This window comes from Passer domesticus, chromosome 10 (genome assembly GCF_036417665.1).
Source record: "Passer domesticus isolate bPasDom1 chromosome 10, bPasDom1.hap1, whole genome shotgun sequence".
In the NCBI taxonomy this organism is placed as follows: Eukaryota; Metazoa; Chordata; class Aves; order Passeriformes; family Passeridae; genus Passer; species Passer domesticus.
Window position 1 is genome coordinate 31,971,964 of NC_087483.1, and position 25,305 is coordinate 31,997,268.

Genomic DNA, 25,305 nt, shown 5'->3' on the forward strand with positions numbered 1-25,305 from the left:
AGCCGGCGGGCGGGCGCGGCTCAGGGGCACCCGAGCGAACATCCAGGCTGCCGCTGCCGGGACTCACCGCAGGTAGCTGCCGGTCGAGTGCTGGTTGTAATGCTCCGGCTGCGTGTGCCAAAACAGCATCTTGGGGGTGGCCGGCGGCGGTCCCTGCGCTGCGGAGCGGCGGCCGCGCTGCCCACCCCACGGGTGCCCGGCACGGCTGCCGCCAACTGGAGCCGCGGCCCCGCCGGCTCCCGGCGCTTTTATGGCTCAGCCCCGGCGGGCGCGGGTTGGCCGGGCCGGGGCGCCGCAGCCGGGCGAGCCCTCCCCCGGCCCGCCCCAGCGCCAGCCCCGGCCCCCGGCGGGCACGGGCCGCGCAGCCCCGGGGCGGAGCGCCGGCCCCGAGGGACGGGCCTGGCGCGGAGCGGGCCGTGAGGGGACCGCGGGCCCGGGAGGGGCGGGCACGGAACCCCGGGGCGGCCCCGGCGATCCCCGGCTGTGCTGGGCGTACCGCCCGGCTGTTGGGCCGCTGCGTCCTGCGCCAGTGTGGAAGCCCTGCTCTGGTTCCTCGGAGGTCCCTGTTTTCTTTAAGTGAACGACAGGTGATGGCTTTAGCTCCGTGCTCTTACCCTGCCCTGTGCCTCAAGTTAATGCGACCTTTGTGTCAGGGGGTGTTTTCCAACTGTGAGAGCAAGAGGCAAAGTTTGCCAGAGGAGGTGGATGAAGAAGAGAGCAGTGTCAGAGACTAAACTCGCCCCTAGCCCATTTGAAACCCTCCTGTCCTTTCGATCTCAACTGCCCCACACACTACAGAGAAATCTGTTTCTTTTCCATTTCAAATTGCAGATGCAGATCCTCACCCACACAGCTGCCCATAGCTGTCATTTTCCTAACGCCCTCAGGACACCTTCATGTCCTGCCAGTCCCTCTGGGGTCTGATAGTTTGGGCAGGAGGGAGCAGAAGGGTAGAGGGACTCCCTGTTTGGACATTTCATGCTGTCTATCCACCAGCAGAAACTGAAACAGACCCTTAGCTACTCTGAGACATTAAACATCTTCCAGTCAGTTTTTCAGGAGAGGGCTTCCTATCCCTGAGGTTCCTGGTCAAATTTCAGCTGAGAAAAAGGCACCTTACTCAGGGTACTTGTCAACACTGACTGCCAGATTTCACCATCAGATGAGTTTTTTCAGACAGACAAATTTTCTATTCTTCTACCATGATTATAGAATATTGCTATTGTCACAGCATTTTTAGATCATAGGTCAAGCCCATTAGAGTCAGATGCAATATAATGATGGTCATTGGGGTTTCGTATCTTGAGTTAAAGAACAAGGTAGCCTGAAAGGTAACTAAGCAGTTTTACAGAGATCTTATGAATCTAAAAGTTTTTAGGATGCATTGTTTATATCTGCTTGTTAATTTCAGAGTAAGAAATTGCACAAATCAATGTGCAATTGATTTACAGTATCCTCGGTTACTACACAGTTAGACAAACACTGGCTCTGGCAAAGCAAAATGGCTGGAGTTATCTTTTTTATACTCTCGAAAATATTTAGCTGTGCTCACACAACATCTGAGACCTTGATTAAGCAAAGACTATATATAGCTCTTGGACAGAGAAACAAGGCAAAGTTTGCAGAGCTGTCCAAGGACTTCTCTAAATAGTAATATCCTTCCACAGTTTAAGTAGTTTGCTGCACCTACTGGGGAAATATGAACTCCAGTGTAAAAGTAAATTGCCACACTGTATGAAACAAAGGATCCCATCAAGTCTGGCATGATATATTTTCTTTACTATCCTTCTAGAAAGTACATGTGTTGGAGTGAAAATTACTTTAAAATTATTCCAGTCATTTCCTCTCTAGCCTGTTGATGAGTGTAGAAAATAAAGTGAAATTTACTAATTAATTTTACAGAGACTCTGGCAGCACCTCTGTCTTTTAAACATTCCTGTCTTTCCCATTCCTTTCTAAGTCAAATCTGTTGAAGAAAAATACCTCTTTGTTCCTTGTCTGCCTCTCCTGAAAGAAATCTCAGCCATTTTATGGTTTAACTGCTGCTCTTCCCCCAGTGTGCAAGTTTGTACCACAACATCAAATACCTTCTCCTGGCCTTCAGAACCCACCACATCACGTAGGCCAAATCATCTTCACACCTCTCTCTCTGGGGCTCCCAGCATCTGCTCTTCCTCTTATCTTAACTCCTCAGTGAAGAAGTCTTCTCCACCACAGCTTTGTCACCCAAACTTCCCTTTACTCTCCTACTTCCTCCCAGATTAAAGTAATTTCTTTGCTGTGCTCATTGCTTTTCATCTCTCATTTTAGATGTTGTTCAATTTGCCATGGTAAAATACTTTGATCATATGATTAAGAGGGATTGATTGAATATTTTGTTTGATGGATTTTTCTACTTGAGGTAATGCTATGAAGGGACCTTGGGATACTTTTTGTGTTGAAAAAAGGTATTTAAAAAAACAAGTGTCTTTTCCTGTGGATATTTGTACCTGGAAACCCAAGTAGTGTGCCTGTGAGTTCAGTCCAAAGCTTCATTCTGCTGCTTTGTTCATTGCAATCCCATTAGCTAAGCACTGAGTGGGAAACATCTTTCATCTGCTTCACGGGAGAGTCAAGAGGTTTTGATCAGCTTTTCAGCACCTGGAACCAAACTAGCAGACTTTGGAGTGAAGTGACTGAGATACAGTCATTTCTGCTGGAAGTGACCTTTCTGCTCTGGAAGAACAATGTTCCCATTAGCCAAAGGTCTACATGGATTTGAGCATTGTAACACTGTAGAGATGGCTACAGATCTGTAAAAGGAGTGAAACACTTCACTTGCATGGCACTGAAAAGAAACTGAACATCCCTATACCTTTATGACTTCCATCACAAACATCTGAGTTGCCTCTGGGAAGTCTGATGGGATGTTCTGTATCAGTTTAGCAATTTTGTGTTCACAAAGCCCCAGATAAACTTGAAGGATCAAGGGTGAACATTGTAGTGTACCCAAGAGCTCCCAAAAGCAGCCAGTTATTCAGGATGGAGCTCTGAAGATAACCAAGAATTGTGACTAGGCTATGACTGGATAAATTTGCTCAACTTTCCCTGGAAAACTGAAGGCACCAGAAAACAGAAAGGACTGCAAACCTGAGGTTTTATCAACTGCAATATTATGAATGAAGAAAGGAACAGCTTTTACACAGCTCTTATTGCTTTAAATTAAAAAAAAAATTAAAAAAACCACCATTGCTTTGCCTTTGACAAAATGGTCCACTTTTCAGATGGAAACCAGCCTAGATGGGTTCCCATTGCTCTCTGCTGAACAGAAGCTCTGGGCAGTGGCTACCACCAGGAGCATGGATGTAGTTGTGGTGTTACAGCCAAGAAGGAGGACACTGAACTGGAAAAACTGAGAATGAACAAGGTCTTGAAAGTGTGCATTATACTGACAGAAACACTGAGCTTATTCTGGTTTTACAAGAGGAAGATTAACAGGTGACTCAAACATAGTCTATAAATACTCACATGGAAAATCAACATTTCATAAAATATGCTCCTGAACCTCACAACAAAGATACCAGAGCCACAGAATAAACACTGCAAGTTAATGAAGTGAGGCTAAGAACAGACTGCAGAGAATGCAAGCCACCATGAGTGTAACTTTCCCAAACTTTGTGGTTAAAGCCACCTCCCGCCATCCCTATTTTCTAGATATAATTACAGACTAATTTTTTTCACGGAGAGCAAAGGAGCTCACCAGGACTCTTTCTGTCATTACAATCTCTGACGTCTCCTGCCAAAGGCTTCCAAAATCCATCTTATTCAAGTCACCTCCCTGCTCCACCTCGTGAGTGTGGAGCAATGTGTCCCCTTCCCTGACAGTCAAACTGCCCCATGCTCACATGTTGTGATGTGCTGTCAACACAATCATCCTGACACAATGAGAACCACATTAACTGAACTTAATAGCAAAACAAATATCAGGAAGAATACCACACAGACTGGCTTATTTTCTTATTCAAGTCATTCATTAAAACCCTCACCATTTTCTTACTTATCAGAGGTCACCATCAAATTTCCAGCTGCCACTAAATTTCCAGGCACAACATAGCACTGATGTATCCACGAGGTCTTTTTGCCGCAGAAATTAAGCCACATTTGCGAGCTCTCCCCAATGTCATATTAATCATTTTGACTGTCCTGATTTTATCACCAGAATCAAAATTTTCTTTCTTCCTGGTGAACGTTTCTTTTAAAGTCATTTTGTTGTGGAAACAAAAAAACAAAATTTACACAATGAGGAAGATGGATGATTGGATGACAAAATAAGTGCTTTTTAAATGCTCATTATACATCTATTGGCATTGGCTGTCTCATTGTGAGCTACAGGCTGCAATCGTGGGGACACACAGTAGCTATGTTTACATTGCTGCAAGAGAAACCTCCAGAGCCAGCAGCACAAGTAGGAAAGCAGCATATGACTTACAAAAAAAAAAAAAAGAATAAAAAGAGGAAAGGAACAGCAGAAAAAAAAAAATCATGTACTTTTTGGCCAGCAGCAGACACTGACTCTGCAAACAGCTGTGCCTAGAACTTGGCTGGGGGTTAGTTATGGTCCCTCTGCCTGAGGTCACCGTCTGTGCTGTGCTCCTGACCTGCACACCCTCACACACCAGGGTGGCAGAGAGGGGACCGTCACTGCCTGGTGCTTTGTGGGCAGCAGTGGCAGGAGGTGCAGCATCATCACTCAGAGCTGACAACAGCCCAGCTCTGCTCACAGCTCTGCTGCCTGAGGAGGCTTTGCCTCATAGCTGAAAAATTGTCGCTGGGCCAAAAATATCTGTGATGGCTGAGTGTATCCCACATCCGCCCACCAGCCTGGTCTGCCACCCTGCCCCAAACACTGGTGTCAGCACTTGCAGGGAGAGGAGAGGCCAGGAGCCAGGCTGCAGCAGGAGCTGACTGCTTCAGCCAGCTTTGCCAAGGGTGGGTGTGGGAAAGCAGAAGGATGCCAGAAGATGTCTAGTCCATAGATCCCACAGACCAAGGCTGTGTCCTCTCTACTCATGGAAAGGGAGTCCTAAGAGCCTGAACAAGAGGCAGAAGACTCCCTGTGGAGATTTGCAGGCACCACCAAACTGGGTGGGGTGGTTGGCATACTGAGCACCCTGCTTTGATCAGCAGGACCTTGGGAAACTTGAGGCCATGAGAAGCCTCACTGAGTTTTGCGGAGCCATGCAAAGCTCTGCACCACGCTGGAATAACCCCATGCAGCAGTTCAGGCTGGGAACCAGCTGACTGCTGAGCAGCCCGAATGAGGAGGATCCAAGTGTTGTCTTGAAAGATTAAGTACAAAAACAACAGTTCCCCCTTGCCACAAATGAGGCAAACCAGTCCTCATAATGCATGAGATCAAGGAAAACTATCGCCCCTTCTCCTTGGTGCTGGTGGAGCTACACCTGTTTGAGCCTCCTGCTCAAGGTGGAGAATTTGGACAGATCCAGCAGGTGAACCTTACTCGGGGCACAGACCACCTCTCCCGTGAGGAGAGCTTGAAGGCATTAGGCTTGCTGGGTCTGAGGCTGATGAGGTTAAGGCAGGTCCTAATAGTAGCCCTCTCTGCAAAGGCATTAAAAAAGGTGATGAAGTCAAGCACTTCTCATTATCAGCAGTGATCAAGGCAATGTCCACAAGCTGTCACTTGGAGATTAGACTGAGCATCAACAAAAACTTCTTTACCAGAAGACTGGAACAGGCTACCAGACAGGCTGTGGCATCTCCACCCTTGGAGGTCTTCAAGACAGCAGCGGCAGAGCCATGGTTGATGCAGTCCAGTGTAGGCTCCAGCCCTGTTTGGAGGTGGAGTTTAGATTAGTGATATTCAGAGGTCACTTCTCCCAGTATTTCAACAAGTCTGTGAAATCCTGCAAGGGATACTGTGGTCCTGACCCAGGTTTTAGTCTACATGCTCCATAATCCCCTTCCTGCTCAAGGCGATGTCCAGGTTTTTACCAAATGTGTAATGCCCTAGCACATGTGGGATGGCCACAGTTTCCTGCTTCCTGAAGAGACTCATGGTAAAAGGTCTGCGTGCTGCTCTACTGCATGTGCTGTCCTGCCCCAGTGAGACTTCTGTGCAAAAGCCAGCTGAAAAGTGGTTATTTTTAACTCTAGAGGAAAGGCTTTATTATAATCTGGAGTTGGCAAAGTAACAGTGTCAAGTAGCCACATCCTCTCCAATGTAAACTCTTCAGACATGAAATAATTTCAGGATAATTACTAGACACAGTTGAGCACGTAGAAAGAACTCAAATGCTGCACTCCAGGGCATTTATCTGTTGTAGGACAGCACTAAGTATGAAATACATTACAGTCTCTCATTTCCCCTGAAACACTTTAGAGACAATTTAAATTCCTTTAGAGGAAAACAATTCAAGTCGCTTCATGTACTCAAAACACCTTTCAATAGTCCCTCAGAGAATGCTTAGTACCTCAGCAGAATCACATAGTCCTTCAGAAACACTATGTTTAGAAACTCAAAATACAAGAATACATTGGCAATTATTATCAATATTATAATAATAATAATATTGGTTCTTTGCTTCAAAGTAAAGCTTCCATCAAATGAGGTTATTCTTATAGAAATGCTCTAGTTAGATGATTCACACAACAAATTCATAACTAAGAAGATGGACTGGAAAAGGGAGTGTGGTTTTCTTTTATTAGCTACATGTAGTCTGACTGTAATTATTCCCAACTGGAATATTTGTACATAAAAGCAATTTTGCAATGACAGTAATTTGTACAATTATTCTAATAACATGTTATCCCCTTAATTTTTATAAACAAATTCTAAGACTCTTTTTTATTGTGTTTGCAGAGCAATTCCCAAGTCAAATAATGAAGCCTCCCAAGTTCCCTACAAGGTAAGGTGAGGTGAGGTGAGTGCAGACTGACCTCTACTGCTAGTTACAAGTGCATTTATTTCTTCAGTATTCCTTTCTCCCCCAGGATATCCCAGATTTCCTGCTTATACAAGATCTCTGCAAGTCCTGTAGGGCAAGTTAACACATTTGTATTAAGGAGTTAATACATTTGCATCAACTTCATCTGATGGGACAGAGTGTGGGTGCACCATCACCATTAGGTAATGAGCAAGTCACCTCACATTGCAGGAAACTTGAAGGCAAACTGACCTCACCAAGAACAGTGAATAAATCCCAGGGTGATGAGGACCAGGCCAGCTCTCCTTAGCAGCCATACAGTAGGACCAGGAAGAAGCCATCTCTTTCAAGGTGGGGCATGCACTACTGCAGTCTGTGATTTCACTTGCTTCTTATGCATCCAGGGATAAACTTAAGAATTGTTTGACAAAAAGTAGTGGAGTTACAGGAATGTCAGAAATGTGCATGTGGAAGAAGAATCACAGAAACACAGAATATCCTGAGTTGGTAGGGATGCACAAGGATCATTGAGTGTAGCTCCTGTTCCTGCAGGGGACATCCCAAGACTCACACCTTGTGCCTGAGGACACTGTCCAAACACTTCTTGAGCTCTGGCAGGCTCAGTGTTGTGAGTGCTTCCCCAGGAAGCCTGTTCCAGTGTCCAGTCACCCTCCAGGGGAAGAATCTTTTCCTGTTATCCTAATATCTAACCTAGAGGCTTTATTTTCCACATAACAGTGGGCACATTGATTTAACTTTACAATAACCTGAGTGGGACCAATAGAAATGTGACAATTTCAGCACCTTCCCACACAACCCAGGGCAATGGTTTAAGATACTGTAGTTTCCAAATTTTTTGAGACTTGAAATCACCAATTTCAAGTCTGTAATACACAAATCATCTGCCCACTGAGGTACTCTTGTGCTGTGGATAAAGACTTCCCAGAAGGGAATGGGATAGCACCTGAGGGCACAAACTGTAATGGATACCCTCAAATAAGACAATCCCAGTGACCAAAGCACAGAACTGCTGCACCTGCACTTGCAAAAGAAGGCTTGTGGGTTTGTTTTCACAGTGCAGTAACTAACCTCACTGCACAGCCCTCCTGGGGGCCATTACTTCAGCTTTTCCCACGATGTAGTGGGGGAGGGCAGCAGCAGTTCAGATGCACAATGTTCAGTACTGCTGGCTACAGCATGGCAAAAATGACCCATTTCTTGCCTCCTCTAGGTCTGACTGTCCAACAGCAGCTGGACTAAAGAGAGAACACATACCAAGGATGTAATTAAAGCTCACTGCACTGAGCAGAAGCTGCTGCCTTCAGTAGGATTTTGTCTCAGGCTAGAAGCACTCCCGTATTTCATAGCAAAGACAAGTGCAGACTTTCAGAGGAAATTTTTTCTATTGTTCTACTTTAATCAATCAGTGCCAATTAACCAACATTTAGTTTCAGCTTGAGGAAGGAATGACAGAAATAATTATGTCCTGAGACAAACATCCCATCAACTTCTCCAAGTCATTAACTGCCTCAGATGAATTGGCAATCAATTAACTGAGATTAAAAAGTCTAACACACAAACCATCTTCATTCCCCTCTCTAGAGCCAGGATGACACAAAGTTACTACCCAACCTCTGCACATGTTCATATAAATGCAACCTTACTCTGTCCATAAAACAGTTTTGCTGGTTCATCTCAGGACAGGTTTTCCTCTGACACTGAAATTCAGTGTGGATTTGCTCTTAGCTGGCCCTGAGCAGGGAATGGAATAACCACTCCTGACATGTCTGTTTATAAGGCATCAGCTAAACAACTGTTACCACAGAATAATTCAATCAAGAGCCTTGTGCTATAGATACATGTTGCCCATTGTAAAAGAAATTTGTGGGCTTTAAGACAGATTATTGTAGATAGACTGAAGATGTAAAAAAATAGAAATACTAGCATGAAATAGGCTAAGGCCATAGTAGTTTCAGTGTAGCTCTGCCTTCCTCATTTGAGTTATTATAAATATTTGTTTAGTATAGGGAGCACAGCATCTTGAATTCCCTGGATTGTGCCAGTGTGATCCCATTGCTGTAAACACTGAAGATGAATCAGATTAATCCTTCGAACCATCTGCTTTCATTTATCAAAACAAGGCTAAGAAACCTGGTCACAATTTATAAACATTTCTTGGGAAGGGTCTTTTCTTGGCACAAGCAGAAGTGAGGTGGTAACACTGAAGGGGAAGCCGAGTTCATCCAGCAATGTCCAGCTCATAACACCTGGTGTGAGCAGTAGCAGTCATGGAGACTATTAATGGTGAGACAGGACCATTATTTTTATGATAAATAAATGGAATAAACCTAAAGTGACATAATCTACTTAGTAGTGTCAAGCAGTCAGATTTATATCCAATCATCACAGCTGCTTTTCAATAGTTTCCATTTATTTGAAATGGCTAGCAGTTTGGTTTTATCATTATATCTGCCTCTTGTGCTTGTTTTCTTCAAAAGCATAAAATGCATTATTCTGAAGTTCTTCTTCCAAAGTTTCTTGTTTGGCCTGTTCTAACCTTAGCAGTGAGTAAAGGTTTTACTTTTTTTACTTACAAGGTTTTAATCCAGCAATCCAAATATAAACTGCACTGGAGAAGTGTCTGAACCATTGGTGCCAGTGCACAGCATGACTGGGAATCCATAGGGAATTCCAGAAAAAAAAAAGCCACATTGTGATTACATTTACAAAAGGGGAGGGATGGCCTCCTTGAGCAGCCTGCTAACTGCCCAGATCTAGGAAACAAACAGTGAGGAACACGATGACATGGGGAGATGTCTCTTGGTAGAGGCTGTGGGTGGCACACCTGGTGTTATCCCAGCTCAGCAGCAGGGAGTTGGGAACAATCAGACTGTGACCTTTGAGTGAAAAGAAATGTGCTTTCAACACAGGTGACTTCCTCTCCTGCTGTCACCCCTGGGATGGTCTGAGGCTCTGTTTCAGCCTGTGGGATGTCCTTTGCTGCAGGCCATCCCTTGTTTGATGGGGCCTCTCTGCCAGGTCCAGCCCAACACAGCTGGGCATGGATAAATGTGACCAGAGGAGTTTCCCTCTGCAGCCCCTCTCCTGTGGGGATTTAGATGCCAGCAGCTGCAGTGCAATCCCTTGTCTCCTCCTGGATGGGGGTTCATGCTGCAGCAGGTTCAGCCTGTGACCCAGAGACCCTGCAAGGGCCCAGGCTGCTCCTCATGTCATTCCCTCTCCAGTGGAAAGGGATTGCACTTCACAGGCCAGCTGGCTAGAGATGGGACTTTTGGGGGAATCCCATCTCTACTGGAAATAAAAATAATGGTTGAAAATCATTGAACTACACAAATGCAAGAGCCTTCCAGTGGCCTTGAATATGCTATTCATTGAGGTCGGAAGCTGCTATGGAATTTTTCAATACATGATTTAATCTGGGCAGCCTGAGCTCCAGAAGCAGAGGGAGGAAACCCTTCCACTCTGGAGCCAGGGGCCCTCGGGCAAGGAAAGGGAACATTTTCAATGGCTTTTAGAGGACACAGTGGCCAAGTCATGCATGTTCCAGCAGTTCACTGGCAGCACTATAAAGCTAGAAGTGTCAGGTGAGCTTTCTAAAAGGACAAAGATTGCTCCCTTCTCTGGAGCATGCTAACATTTGGACATTTGTGGGTTTTAACTGAGCCATGGTTGGAAGGCAACCTCTTGGCATAGAGATTTTTGGCCACCCTAAACAGAGTCATCAGAAGGTCCTCAGCAGCCAGAAACCTGCTGTGGCACCCACTTCTCAGCAGCTGAGGTGTCCCTAGCTGGTTCTGGGGTGACTTAGCCCTGCCCTGAGAGCTGCACTGCCTCCCCATGCACTTCCACCCACCTGCAAGACACACTGTCCCTCTTCCCTCACCTGTACCAGCAGTGCCAGGAGACAAGCAGCTCCCTCTGGGAGTTGTTCTTTCTCCAGGAGAGGAAAAAATGCCTTTTTTTGGTCTTCAGTTTGCTTCTCAGATGGATCAGTCCCTGGATCTGAGTCCCAGTGTGGAGCAGTGGTGCCAGCACAGTGCAGGGAGGGAAGAAGCCAAGGAAGGGCTGGGCATGGATTCTGCTCTCAGCCTAGTGAGGTATGAATATATATATATACACCACTGAGGGTGTAGCATAGTCTCAACTCCAAAGAAACCAGTGTCTAAACAGCTTTCCATTAATCACTTCCACATCTTCCTGCCTTGATGGCATTCCCTCCCTCCTGACAAAGTTTGCTGACATTTTCTGCATACAGCATCTTCTTTTCTGTTCCAGAAAATCTGGAACCTTATTAAGAAAGCAAGCAAACCCATGAGTCCTAACCTTCACTATTTGTTTCATTCACTCCCAATAACCCAAGGGAAAGTAAAACCCAGCATTCACTGCCTGGTTCCTGAAGGGTGTGGGAGCAGCTGTCAGCAGGGAGAGGAGACCCAGAGCTGGGCAGCACCTGAAGGACACAGACTCTCTCTTCACTCTGCACAACACAGCTCTTCCCAGGCCCTCTGGTAAGTGTGCTTTGGGACAGAGCTTCTGGGGGGATGTCCTCAAGCCAAGGGAACATCATCACCAAAGAGGGACCTATTCAGTTTTCTGTCCTTCAAATGCCAGTGGCCTTTTTGTGGGTGTCTTTGACTTTAGAGACTGGTCGAGGAATTTGTACTTCACACTCAATTGCATCCAACTGCTTTTAAAGCATTGCCAGCCCAAGAAATACAATCTTATCCCAAGGCCTTGACAAACATGGTGGCTGTTTTTAAGTGCTTGCTCCATCACAAGCAGCTCTTTGTAAGGGCACCCAAGGCTAACCAGCAGTGATAAGAGGATCACATCCCCTGCTGCTGCAAATGGTCCTGCAGCTCCCAGGGAATCAGGCTCTAAAGGAAAAAACAGCCCCTTGAGAGCCTGGTGTAGAGCAGAGCTCCCAGGTACCTGTGGCACCCAGGGGTGGCAGGGCTCACTTCAGGGTGCAAAGCCTGCACACTGGCTTTAGTCCCAAGGAAGTGGCATCACCCCACACAGGCAGGGACCATCAGCTGCATTTCCCATCTTGGGGCCAGTTAACCTTGGAGAGCCAAGGGGAGGGAGGGGAGGCTCTCCCTGGCAAAGGTGCCTTCTGCAGCATCCATGAGAGGGGGGGAAGCTGGGACATAAGGTTAGAAAACAAACCCTAACACAAACAGAGCTGAAGGGATGGCTGGATAAAATTCGAATGTGTTTCAACAATGGAGGAAGCCCATGACTGAACATGTGTTTTAACTCCCTGCAGATATGTAATGGCTGTGGAGGGACCCTGAAAGTGCTGAGAAACAGCAGAAAAGCAGAAACTCACCATCCCCTTGATAACAGGAGCCTTGAAGGAAGATGTGCCCCATGTCCCCGAAAGACCTCCCAGTGACTGTAAACTGCTTTGCTAATTTTTTTAATTCTTTTTTTCTGGATGCACAGTTTGCAAGGCCTTCTCCTGAAAGGGACCTGTTAGTGCAGCATCCCATGCTCTGTTTCCCCACCTGCACATCCAGGGCAACTGGGCTGTCACCACAGGAGCACTGGGAAGATGGATTAGTTAATATTTGCTTAGTGCTCTGGAGATAGCACTATATAAGTCTAATTACATTTTCTGCCCTCATGTGATAAGGATGTCATCTTGGATTAGAGGGGATTAGTTGTTAATGCCATTCCTGTACATACCGGTCCCCTCCGGGGCTTTGATTTCTGCTGAGAAGGTTATTCACCCTGCTTTCAAATCACTGAGGTCCTCCTAGGTATGATCATCGTGGAAATCAAAGATTTTTGGTGGATGAAAACAAGACTTGGTGCATACCTGACTATGCCATCAGCCAAGCAGAGGTGTGTGCTCAGTGAGTGACAGAGTGCACTCAGTGACTCTCCTGCTCTGGCATCCCTAAACCTTTGGCAAGGCCAGGCGAAGGGATTGAGGGTGTCCCCTCCCTCTGCACCGAGTTCCAACACACCACCAAGTTATTAAGTACAAATCTAAGTTAATGTTTAGTGCTTGCCCAAAACACGGTGATTGCCAAAAGCCAAAACAGAGTGAGAATACACACGCTGGTAATGACTGCAGGGAAAATGCCACTGAGAGGGCATTCCCACCTCCTAGCAGCGCTGCCCTCCGGGGAGTGCTCCAAGCTGGGGACGTGTCCCAGAGGGATGCAAGGGGCCTCTGCTCCCATGCTGCATGGCAGGAGCTGGGCAGCTTGCAGGGATTTGGCTTTTTGAAGCCTGTTGCAGTGAAGCTTGCATCCCTTCCCCACAGGGACCCTGATGGCTCTCAGGGGACTTCCTGGAGAGCCAAGGCCCTCTGCCCTGGTTGCAGAGGTATCACAGATTGTTCCAAGATCACTTTCAAGGTTCCCTTTGGAGCACTCCCAGTTGCTCCAAGCATTATTTTGGAGCAGGCTGTATTTCAGCTTCCAGCTCAGCACTAAAAGGGCTGTCCTGTCTCCACCTCCCACCAGCAAGGGCTTGTCCCAGAGGAAACCCTGGATCTGTCACCTATGGCTGACCACTCAGGAACAGCCAAGGGTAGGGCACAGGCTCCTCTCAGCAGCAGAGGTTAAGGATACCACCTTCTGGCTCCCAGCTGACAGGAGCAGGTTTGGCTTACCAGCATGATGAAGAAGCTCATCGGAAAGGAAAACCTCCAGGGACTTCTTAAAGCTGCATTAAATTTTCAGAGACAGATCCCACCATGGTCCTTTAGCAGGGACCAGCTGCAGCCAGGTATAAAACTGGGAGCTGCAGCAAGAAGTGGTGACCAGCAAAAGGAGTGATCAGCAAAATGAGCCTTTTCTGGGCTTCATGGGGAGCACCCGTGACAGCTAAGAGGGCACAGCTGAGTGAGGAAGAGGGTGAGGGCCCCACCACGGCATGTGAGGGCTCAGATGAGCACAGTTCAGGCTGATGCTGCTGGGAGCCAAACTGGGTCAGTCTGGAGGTGCTTCTCCATCATCAGTGGAATGCAAAAGCAGCTGGAGCTTTCTACTTACCTGGGTTGGCTCCACAAGGCAAACACCCACCTCCATTTGTTTCTTATTGTTGGCCAGAAGAGCTGGTCTTTTGCAAGAGAGGGAATAAATCACCACCACTGTCACTCTGGGTAGGTGCTCTCCATCCTCCCAGGGGAAGAGGTGCTGGGGTGCAGGTAGGGTACAAAATATGTGAGGAAAAAAAGGTTAGTTTGGTGTTTGGAACCAGACATATTCCATGGAGGACACCCCACGGAGCACCAGGGGCAGCTGCAAGGCAGAGTGCAGGGGACAGGGGGCTGAAGATGCCACCAGGGTGCCCTGGCTTGGCCCAGCCTGTCCAGAGCCTCAGCAGAGCCATCACCCTGGGAGCCCTGAGCATCACATTTCTTTGGCTGCCAAGACTAACCTCCCTCCCAGCAGCTACTCCAAATGCAGGGCAGGCAGCCAAGCTGTCAGGGAAGTCAGCAGGATCCCTTAGCATTTTTTATCAAACTCAGCATTTTTTGGGAGAACGTTTCCATTTCAGTGAGTCAGCAGCCTTGGGAAGCGTCTGTCTGTCGGCAGTGATGAAGCTCGAGGTGGGCACACAGGGAAAGGCCCCTGGGACACACACCTGGCCTGGCATGGACACTGCTCAGGAGGAGACGTGCAATGAACCTCCCTCTTTTTGGCCAATTCTCCTCCAGTCTGTTCCTTGTTCACCAACAGAGATGCTTGTCCAAGCTGAGTTTTCAGATTTAAGTGGACTGACATGTAACAGGTCAAAACAACAGGATTCTGTTCCTTCACATGCTTGATCACATCACCCCTTTACAAAATCAGGCCTAGAACCAAGTTAACTTTATTACTCTGTTTGTTATGTTTTCCTCATCTAAGTGTTTCTTGCTAAACCCAAAATGTCTTGCCCTATCCAGAGAAGAGATTAAGCCCCCTGTGGAATTGCCTCTTGCATATTGAGGGCTGCTCTCATGCCTCCCTGAGCCCCTTCTGTTGCCTGTTATCCAACCCAGGTCAAGCTTGCTGGGAGTCATCATGTCCTTGCTAATCTCTGGCCTCCCTCCAACCTGCCCATGTCTCACCCCAGTGGGAAGCCAGCTTTTCCTCGCAGGGCTTCTCTGCAAACCTCCAGTCCCTTCTTCCAGCAAGTCCTCACAAGGATTTACAGCTTGTCACTCAGCAGGGATGGAGCTGTTCTCGTTGCTGGAGAGATGGAGGAGATAGGGCAGGGGATGCAGGCTTGGGGGTAGCCAGCAGACTGGAGACTGCAAAGAGACCAAAAAGGCTGTCAGCCCCCACTCCCTGCTCCCTCCACCAAGAGGGATTTTTCACCCAGGGAGCTGAACCAGGTCTTACACTTCAGCTTGCAGTGCTTGAACCAGGGCTTCACCTCTCCCAAAAGGGGGTGGCTCTGAGGCTGCTCTGGAGGGGCAAGGCAGGGAGTCAGACTGGACTGGGGAACTCAGGACAAACCAGGATCCTGGAGTCCCTCCTAGGGCAGGGCTTGGTTTCTCTCCTTCCTTGGGTTTTGGTCTTTTGTTTGGTTTTTTTTGTGTGTTACCGAGGGTGGGTTGGAGTAGGACTGTCACATCAGGCAGGGCTCGGCTGCTCCTCATCCTCTCCCAGCAGGGTTTGCAGGGCTGCAAACTGTAGCAGTTGCAGGTACCTCCTTGCAGGAAAAAGCAGGAAAAAACTGGCAGGGAGTGGAAACAAGTGGCAAGCAGATTAGAAACCCAGCTCCTATTTATAGACCGGCAGTCAAGAAACTGCCCCTGTGACAGGGCCATCGGTTTAACCCTTCTGGGCCCAAGCACCAACCCACCCAGGGACTCTGAGCCCACCCAGCCTGTGCCATGAGGGAGCATTTTGGCACAGGGGAAGCAGGATCCTGCACCAGGGCACCTGTGGAGGGGGCAGAAGACAGGTCCAGGCACAGTGGAGCTTACAGGGGTTATTCCTCAGCGAGGCACTGGGGAGAGAGGTGGAGTTAGGATTTTTAAGAAGTTGGGTCACCAGGACAAGGAAAAGAATATCCCAAGTATCCTGCTGCATGGTAGACAGAGAGAGACAAAAATATTTCCTCTAAGAGAGAGGTAATGAACATGTTTTAGGGGCAGCTGCAATGTTTCCAGCCTCTTTTGTCTCCCCTGGGCTTTGTAAGTTTGCATGTGATCCCTTTGAGGGCCACTGCCTGCCCCTTGTCCAGGAGTGGTTGCTGATGCTCACGCAAGGCTGCTGCATCCCACAGGAGTGCACTGCGACCCCTGCTCGCTGCTGCTCCTCACCAAGGGCTCCCCAGAGCTCAGAGTCTTCACCAGCCCCTGCTGCATTTGCAGTGGTTTGATGAATGTATGCTGAAGCTCCCTCTTGGCTGTTTCTGTACCTGCTGTCACTTATGGGTGTCTTTATGCCATACACGGTTGTTTTATACACTGCCATGGCAAGACTTTCCAGCTGTTGCCTCATTTGCTTGTGTCAATAGCTATTTTTACAATATTGCCTTTCTTTACTTCTTAATTGATCTAAATCCTTTCCCTTAGCTTTCTTGTTAAAGGTGGATTTAAAGAAAAGGACTTCATTATCTCGGACATTTTTGAGTCATTATGAATTTCATCCCTGTCTCCATTAATTACTCATTACCCCTCAGCTCTGGAGGGCTGCTTTGTCCCCGATGTGTTTGTGAGCAGCTTCCCTGGCACCCTGTAATCCCGCCAGCCCCGCGTTAGCTGGGTCTGGTTTACACTGCCCTCACCACCCCCTCCGCTGCCCGCGGCTGCTCCCGCTCTCCTCCGCTCCCAAACCAGCTCCTGCCTTTCCCTCGTGCCCAGCACTGCCTCTGCACAGTCCTGTGGCCCCGGGTCCCTCATGGGAACACCCCAGGAGCATCATCCTGTGCTTCCTGCCTGCCCCATGGGACAAGCACCTTCTGTCCCTGAGCCTGGCTCCTGGTTAATGGGCTGGCACCCAAGTCTGGGTGTAAACAGCTGGATTTTGGAAAGCCACGGCTTTGCTGGGCCTGTGTCAGTGCATGCCAAGTTATGACAAAGCAGCATGGAGAACAGAGTAATGTTGTGTAAGGGCCTTGGGATTAGCAGGCTAATATTTCCCAAGACTTTGGCTGCAGTCAGATCCTCAGGGAGAATCTGAAAGGTGAGCATCTCCTGTGCTGCAGTGCTGCAGGGGCACATGGCTGCAGTGGGTGTCACTGCCCTCCCATCCTCGGCAGGGGACAGCCGTGCTCAGTGGGGCTCTCAAGTGCTGCCCCACTACTGAACCAGCCTCCTGCAGCCCATTTTACATGCACATACTGGCTGTAATCCCGTGTCATCCACAAATGGATCCATGACTGGGGATCACAGTCAGCAATGGCCTTTCTCTGGAGCTATACAAGCACACAACCATCCGAGAGCCCTGGTTTATGGTCTGCCCTCTCCTCCCTGAGCTCAGTGTTACATCCATTTCTGCCCTGAGCCTCTTCCCAGCAGGCTCCTTGCCAGGGCTGGAGTCAGCCCTTTCCATACTCCATGGAAGTGTATGACAATACAAAGCAGGAAAAATGTGTTGGGTTGGTGAAAGGAAGAGAGTGGTGTGCGGTATTTGCTCGGAGAGGGTAAACGAGGGTTGCACAAGTGAGAGGTTGGGTTGGACAATCAGAAGCAGTGGAATTATTTAAGTTACCACTGATCAAGCTGCATTTTCTCAGGAGGTTTAAACCAAAATATCTTAAAGTGGAGAAAACTGAGATAAGACACCTACCTGGTCCAGGAGTGCAACTCTGCTGACATGTCCTGAGTCACTCCTTGGCACATCCCTTATTGGGAGGGAAGGGGTCACAAAATCATTTGAGGGGGAATGAAGAGGGAAGAAGAAGCAGCAGCTCAGACTCTTCAGGACAGAGAAATGAATTGAGAATGGGCTGTAAGTGCTCCAACAAGTCTTCACACTTGCCAGGAATCTGCTACCTACCTTTAATGGCTGGCAGTGATTCCAGTCCTCCTCCATAGGGATGAGCTCAGCAAAACCCTCTAAACCAAGGATTACAGCCATTCCTCATCCTCCATCTGTGGAGCAGCCATGTGGCTGAGGACAAGGGACTTCACCACAAAGGGGATACAAGGGACAGATACTTTCAGGTGGTTCAGTAAATAAACTCTCTTCTGTCTCATCCCAAAGAGCACATGAAAATCCATAGAATCATTTAGGTTGGAAAAGACCTCTGATGTCACCAAGCCCAGTTGTTAACCCAGCACTGACAAGTCCACCATAAAACCATGTCATAAGTGACACATCTACATCTTTTAAATACCTCCACAGATGGTGACTCAGCCACTTCCCCGGACAGCCTTTTCAATGCCTGACAACCCTTTCCATGAATTTTTTTCCTAATATCTCATCTAAACCTCTGCTGGTGAAACCTGAGGCCCTTTTCCTATAATTTGTTACTTGGGAGGAGAGAACACCTCTCTACAGCCTCTTTCAGCTGGTTGTAGAGACCTAAAAGGCATCCCCTGAGCCCTTTTCTCACAAGTAAGCACCCAGCTTACTTCCTCAGCCACTCCTTGCAGTATTTATGCTCCACACCCTTCCACAGCTCCGTTTCACATGCTCCAGCACCTCCATGTCCTTCCTGTAGGGAGGGGCCCAAACCACAGGATTTGAGGTGCAGCCTCACCAGTGCCCAGCACAGAGGGACAGTCCCTGCCCAGCCCTGCTGCCACACCACTGCTGATCCAGCCAGGTGCCACTGGCCTCCTTGGCCACCTGGGCTCAGCTGGCCCAGGTTCAGTCACTGTGGACCAGCACCCCTGGGTTCTTCTCTGCTGGACACCTTTCCAGCCACTCTGCCCCAGCCTGAGGCACTGCCTGAGGTTTTGTGATCCAGGGGCTGGATTTGACACTTCACCTTCTTGAACCTCATACAACTGTCCTCAGACCATCAACCCAGCCTGTCCAGATCCATGTGCAGAGCCTTCCTGCCATCCAGAAGCAACGCTCCTGCCCAGCTTGGCATTGTCTGTGGACTGACTGAGGGTGCATTTGATCCCTTCATCCAGACCACTGATAGAGACATGAAACAGAAGTGCCCCCCAACACAGAGTTCTGAGGAACACTGCTGGTGACCAGCTGCCAGTTGGACTGGACTCCCTTCACCACCTCCCTGGACCTGGCCATCCAGACAGTTCTAACCCAGCAGAGAGTGCACCTGTCCAAACCATGAGCAGCCAGTGGCTCCAGGAGGTGCTGTGGGAAATGGTGTCAAAGGCTTCACTGAAGTCCAGGTAGAAAACATCCAAAGCACTCCCCTCATCCACTCAGTGGGTCACCGTGTCACAGAAGGGGATCAGCTCAAACAGGACCTGCCTTTCACAAACCAATGTTGGCTGGGCCTGGCTCCCTGGTTGTCCTGGACATGCCTTGTGATGGCACTCAGGAGGATCTGCTTCATGCATTAAGTACCTCAGCCTGTCCCTCATCCTTTGTCACTATGTTTCCTGTGCATCCAATAAAGGACAGGGATCCCCCCTCTGGCTGTTAATTGCTTATTGTCTTTTACAGCTAGAGCCAGATTAAGTTCTAGTGGGATTCAGCCCCTCTAATTTTCTCTCTGCATAACCACACAGAAAGTGCTCTGGGAAGAAGCCAGGGTCACTGGGCAAGGATGGACCTTCCCTCCTACTGTTCTGACACACAGCAGAGTCAAAAAAGACCCTGTCACCACAGGGGCAAGATCTGCAGCAGGAGGAGCCACCACAGCGCCCTGCTCCCAGCCCAGGCCCTGAATCTCAGTGCAGAAGGATCCCTGGGCTGACATGGGGCAGGGCTTGGAGGCAGTGAGGAGTGTCAGTGCTGCTCTTCATGCTCTGTGACATTCTCCATATATTCTTCTGTCTAGGAACATTCAAACCAAAAGCCTCCCCTACAAAATCTGAACCTCTTGTGCACTCCTGGCTTCCTTGCTCTCAGCACAAGGTATTTGAGGAGCTATTGCCTTGGACATCAAGGTAAAAATCATACTTTAGGGAACTCATTTCCTGAGTGGAGAGCACAGCTTCACTACAGGCTTTTAAATTGTGATGAGCTACTATTCCCACAGGAAAACACACAAGTGCTTGAGTGCTCAGGCTGCCCAGACAATTCAAATTCAAGTTCTTTGTAATTTGGTACCAGGCACAGAGAGCTGTGCAGTTCCCAGCATTCCTTTACTTCCCCAAATGCTTCATCACCCAAATATCTACAGCCACTTATTTCAAAACCTCTGTAATTCTCTCAACAAGCTTCAGAATACAGGTATCTTTGAAGTCCTTCCTCCTTGAGTTACGTGACTTTGCACAACCATCAGCTTTCAAACACAATTGTGTCAAATAAGACCAAAACATTTACAAGCACAGGTTGGAATAAGGAGCTCTGTTGGACAGTGAATTACTTTGATGTTTCTCCCCCAAGACGAAACCCAACTTCCACTTACTCTAGGGCAAACTCAAAAGGTTTTATTTTAATTTTTTTTTTTTAGCAAATTCTATCACGTAAATGTTAACAAAAAACATCTGTACAATTGCCATGATACACTCAAAAGTGAAACAAATAAGATATAAATACAGATATGGATGTAACATGACAAAAGCGGAAAAAATAGAAAAAAATACATGCGCATGAACACGGTGCCAACAAAGTCATTTCTCATGGCTGGCATTTTTCAGAGCATTTTTTACTTCCCATTTAAAACATTGTTAGCAACGTCCTGCTGTGTACTACAAAGGTCTATTTTTCTGTCCCTTAATATGTAATATTATGCTTGATAAATAAAGGGGTGGGGAGAAAAGGTTCTGATGACAAAGATGCAAGTTACATTACTTATACAGGTTATTGGTAAGCTAGTAATAAGCAATTAAAAAGACAGTCTTGTATTGTATTGTAATCCAGGCAAGCACACATAGTGTACCTTAAGAAAGCCACATGCCTCGGTATTTCTGAACTATATGAGAACTACAGTACGTAGACCTGTGGGGCAGATGGAGCCGGGATTTGCCCATGCCCACGGAGCACTGGTGCAGCCAATGGCAGAAAAAACATCCACATCTGAGATTTCGGCAACCTTGCAGCCAAGAGCTGCTGTCTGCTGAGAGTTTTCTCCCATTCAGATTTTTAAAGCATGGTGGGCAAAGAAAATACACTTTTTTTTTTTCCTTTTTTTATTTTTCCTTTTTTTTTAAAGGTACGAAAAATTGAAGCCCTGCATAATGGGCAGCAAGAAAAAAAAAAAGGCAGCTGCAGTAGGTGGCTACTGCCAGGAGAAGGTGAGCACAAGCTTCACCGGAGCAGTGAGGCACTGCAGCATGCAGACCTTCCTCTGCAAGCGTGCGTGGACACTGTGATTTGTAGCCAGAGAGACCTTTATGCTTGCTGAAGAGAAAACAAGATGATTGTACAGCTTGTTGAAGTCAAAACTGGAGATCAGAGAGGTGACATTCAGAGCTAGCCCTTTGAGTACTTCAAAGGAAACACAAAATAAAAACTGGGTCACGTTCAACGTTCTAAAGACCCCTACTATGTACATTGTCAGTGATGATTTATAAATACCCAAGCAGAATGCTCCTGCTGTGTACAGGGAGAACACGCCCTGGAGTACTCAAAGGATGGACAGTCCTCGACCCACGCCGTGGAATCAAGTAGCACATTGATGAGCATCTGTTGACAAAGAGAACTGAATCTGGGTCAGGAAGTAAGGCCTGGTTCCCCCTGCAGCCCCTGTGGTGCCTCGGGAAGCACAGCCTGGCCTGGGCACCTTCTCAAGGGCCAGCCTGGACCCGACTGTGGCGCCAGGGACGGCACAGCGCCTTCACTCTCAGTGCATACCAACAGCGTTTCATAAAGCAGGTCAAATCATTTCAGAAGGAATTCCATTCCTGGAGATTTGCTACAGTGTGCCATTCAATGGAAAGGAAAAAAATCAAAACCAACAATCAGCAAATGATGATAGACCAAGCTCCATCACAGCTGGGAGGGACTAACACCACCTGGTCAGCTATGCTGACCTTCTGAAGCCCAGAGCTGGAACAGAAGATGCTGAGCTGAGATGGGGAGAAAGAGAGGCATAAATACTAAGCAGTTAAGAGCACAATTAAAAAAAAAAAACCCAAAACAAAAAACCAACACCCCCCCAAAAAACCTAGCCCACTACTAAAAATTCAAACAAGACAGCTTAACTGCTGCCAACAAGTCAACTGAGTATTTCCTCAAAAGGAAAAATAAATTTGTGTTAAAATCAAATTTGACGCATTCAAAAAAATTTAAAAAGAGCACTCTAACAAGCATACAGAAAGATGTGGAAAAGAAATGGTCCATGGAAAGGCAGACACGAACCACAGAGCAACCAATCCCCCCCTTCAGTGAGGATGGCTTTTCTGAGCCTGCAGAAAGACCCTGGGGGAATCCCCCACCCCAGGAAAGCACATGGTTTTTCCTGCCATAGCATTGCTGGTTGGGAAAGATGAGGGAATTAGCCCTGCAGCCAGCAAAACCTGCACATGTGTACCAGGAGCAGGCCACTCCCCTGCTCTCAGGTGAGCAGGGAAAGGGACCAACAAGCTCTGCAGCCCAGTGACACAGCCCCACCAGCCCCAACCCCTCCTGAGAAGAGAACTGGGAGAAAAGCTGGCACCAAGTGTCAGCTCCCACTTAACTCCTCAGGGATGGGGTTGAAACACAGAGGGATAATTGATGGAAGGGGCTGTACCCTGCCCTGCTGCAGCAATGGAGTCTCATGTTCTCAGTATGTTCCCAAAGTGTCCCTTCAGCTCCCTAAAGGGGAGATGAAGATGGAGAGACTCCAGGGCACTGAGAGCAGCCAGGGAACACACATCCATCACCACAGCTGAGCCATAAGCTGCAAGTCCATCATCCTCTTGCATCACTGGCACTGGAGGCAAAACCCCAGCTGTGATCCATGGCAGGTTTGGGGTGGGCATGCCCATCAGCCAGGATCCAGCCCAGGGCCAAACACAGCACGTTAATTAGCAACCTCCTGCCTTCCCTGGTTACAGGCAGAGCCAGGGGGAGCTCCCCCTCTGCAAACAGAAGGGTCTGTGTTCAGGGAGGGGCAGTGCTGTGGGTATTTGATGGCTGCTGGTTTGCCTCTGACCTGGTCTGTGTCATTAGGCTGCAAACACCTCACCCAGAGCACCCTGCTGTCAGCAGTGCCCGGTGAGGGACCCCCACTCTTCTGAAATGCAGAGCACTCAGCAAGCCTGTGCATGGACATGGCACAAAGGAGGCTTCTAAGGGCAGTTAACAGCACTGCAGGCTCTTCAGGAACAGGAGGGGCTGTGGCAGGCAACCAGCACTGTCCCAGCTGGCTCAGAGGTGCTTCCATGTGGTATTTCTGTTCAGATTCAGACACCCTTTCTGTCCTCTGGGATGAACATTTTGCCCAAAGTGCAAAGGAGCTGTGGGGACAAAGCCATCCAGCATCAGTGGGTCAGTCAGAGCAGCAGATCAGCCCTTTGATGCTACAGATTTCAAAGAAAACAGCTGGCACTGAAGCACAGCTCTGCCAGCTCCCACTGCCCACCCACTGACACAGAGCCTAACCCAATCCCCCCCACCTAACTCCACTATCCTATTGCAGAGGTCGGTCCCAGAACTGGGTCTCAGGTTCCCTTTGGGGAGTAACAGGTAACCTGGGGAGTCTTTTGAACATATTAAAGAGCCAAATGGGTTGAGAGGGGAGAAGTATTTACAAAGTCAATGAAAAGAGCAAGAGCCCAGCTGTTATGCACAGCACATCTGGCTGGATAGCAGTTACAGAGAGATCAGCCCATCCGGGGCCTGTCAGAACTATGTACAAAACTCAGATGTTTAAAAAGAACCTACTTTCATTACTCACTTGGTATCTCTCAGTATTAAAGCATCTGAGGCTGGAATCACAGCTACACCTGCAAAGATCTCCCCATGGAGGGCCCTGCAAGTCAGGCAAGCTGCAACAGGGAGTACAGAACAGGAACACAAGACTTGAAAGAAGAGAAGGACCCAGCCAGAATGGGTGAGGGGAGAGAGCAGGTAACTAGCACACAGAAACCAAAACTGGGTATGAACTAAACCAACACGATTTGTTTGACTTTTACTTGTGTCCAGGTTCTTGGACTCAGTGTTAGAATGCTAACCTAAACATATTTCTGAGATTTCAGCAGGCTATACAAATATGTTTAAGTATGGCTTTCTGATGTTCACTTTAATGAAGACTGCGACACAGACCTTGCTTCCTTTACATTCAATACCAGTAAGATTCTACATAAAAGCTTTTAAGGGACTAAAATACTGATTGCAATAAATATCTGCATGGCCTCCTTAAGCTGATGGAGCACGCCAGTGAAGAGTAGCAGAAAGGTCTCTGAGAGGCACCGTTGATTGCTGCTAAGTCTACACATATGTCCACAGATCTCCATTAACTGTGCGTTGAAACATCTGAAGAGGAGCTGCTGTTGCTGTTGGTGGTCTGTGCCCTCTTTATATACAAGTTTAGTAGCTTCATCTGAAAGAAAGAAAGAAACATCAGGAGAAGATGCCAGAAAAAAACAGAGGGGGAAAAGCTGACTGCCAATGTAAAAACTCACATTCTGTGGTGAGCTCATTTTGGGGTGAGCTGACACTGGGCACTCTGGAGGAAAATCAAGAAAACTGACCATATTTCAGAGGAGAGACAAGAGGCTGTGCACAGTCCCATTGAAGTTACAGACAGACTTAATGGGATTTAGAAAAGCCTCCTGCATTTCACTTCAGCAGCCATCAGTTCATAGACCTCAATCCTGCAGCCAGGCCAGGTCAGGCAGGATTCCCACAGAGGTCAGTAGGGCTGCAGGCACACTGCTGATCCCAGAGCCAAGGGTCTCCCTCCCAGGAAACACCCTGAACTTACCCTGTTTTATAAAATGTTCTTTTTCAATGACACATCTTCACTAATGTGGTACATCCAGTGCAACTGCAGTTGTTATGACTATATACTTCCCTTGCATGGATTTGTTTTCTTTTCCTCCTTGCCACCTAAACTCCAGATCCTGCAGTGACTCATGTTTACATTTAACTTTAAACAGGCAGGCAGTCTGTATAAACCCAGAACAATTGCTTACATGTTTATAGTTAGTGATGTGGTGCATTAATGTTTGTGGCACCTAGGATACTGGAACAATAAAGCCTCTACAACATTTTATAGGGAGATATCCTAACATCCCAAATATAAAGAGGTAAACCTCAGCACGCATAGCTGTCTCTTTCAAGAGCAATTTGAAGGCACAATTATAATTTGTTTAGTGACAAGACAGAAATAAAATCGAAGTGTTTTTAGATTGTTTTGGCCTATACCACACTTCCTTACT

At 47.7% G+C, this 25,305-nt stretch overlaps 2 protein-coding genes and 3 long non-coding RNA genes across 6 annotated transcripts in view; 2 read left to right on the forward strand and 3 right to left on the reverse strand.

Annotated features, from left to right (window-relative positions):
- Positions 1-264, reverse strand: part of TFCP2L1 (transcription factor CP2 like 1) — a 35,597-nt gene extending 35,333 nt beyond the window's left edge. Inside the window, exon 1 of the mRNA XM_064434987.1 lies at positions 68-264. Coding sequence (XP_064291057.1) covers positions 68-129 — 62 coding nt within the window. The 5' untranslated portion in view covers positions 130-264. The remainder of the gene's footprint in view (positions 1-67) is intronic.
- On the forward strand, positions 1-16,575 carry LOC135309100 (uncharacterized). 2 transcript variants are annotated; one of them, XR_010369411.1, is made up of 6 exons: positions 1-72; positions 6,863-6,908; positions 7,158-7,277; positions 10,920-11,044; positions 11,308-11,455; positions 12,217-16,575. It is a non-coding gene; the product is annotated as an uncharacterized LOC135309100 (long non-coding RNA). The 2 variants fall into 2 exon arrangements; XR_010369410.1 differs by lacking the exon at positions 1-72 and adding an exon at positions 477-587.
- Positions 1,251-19,279, reverse strand: LOC135309099 (uncharacterized). Its single transcript, XR_010369409.1, has 11 exons — positions 19,140-19,279; positions 17,903-18,030; positions 17,693-17,747; positions 15,498-15,605; positions 15,293-15,358; positions 15,019-15,201; positions 14,553-14,763; positions 13,576-14,101; positions 7,179-7,337; positions 6,940-7,034; positions 1,251-5,831 (listed from the first exon to the last, which is right to left on the reverse strand). It is a non-coding gene; the product is annotated as an uncharacterized LOC135309099 (long non-coding RNA).
- On the forward strand, positions 18,761-21,097 carry LOC135309101 (uncharacterized). The gene is made up of 2 exons (XR_010369412.1): positions 18,761-19,389; positions 19,830-21,097. It is a non-coding gene; the product is annotated as an uncharacterized LOC135309101 (long non-coding RNA).
- CLASP1 (cytoplasmic linker associated protein 1) overlaps positions 20,403-25,305 on the reverse strand; it is a 168,242-nt gene continuing 163,339 nt past the window's right edge. The window contains exon 41 of the mRNA XM_064434988.1: positions 20,403-24,464. Within this exon, the coding sequence (XP_064291058.1) occupies positions 24,378-24,464 (87 nt within the window). The 3' untranslated portion in view covers positions 20,403-24,377. The remainder of the gene's footprint in view (positions 24,465-25,305) is intronic.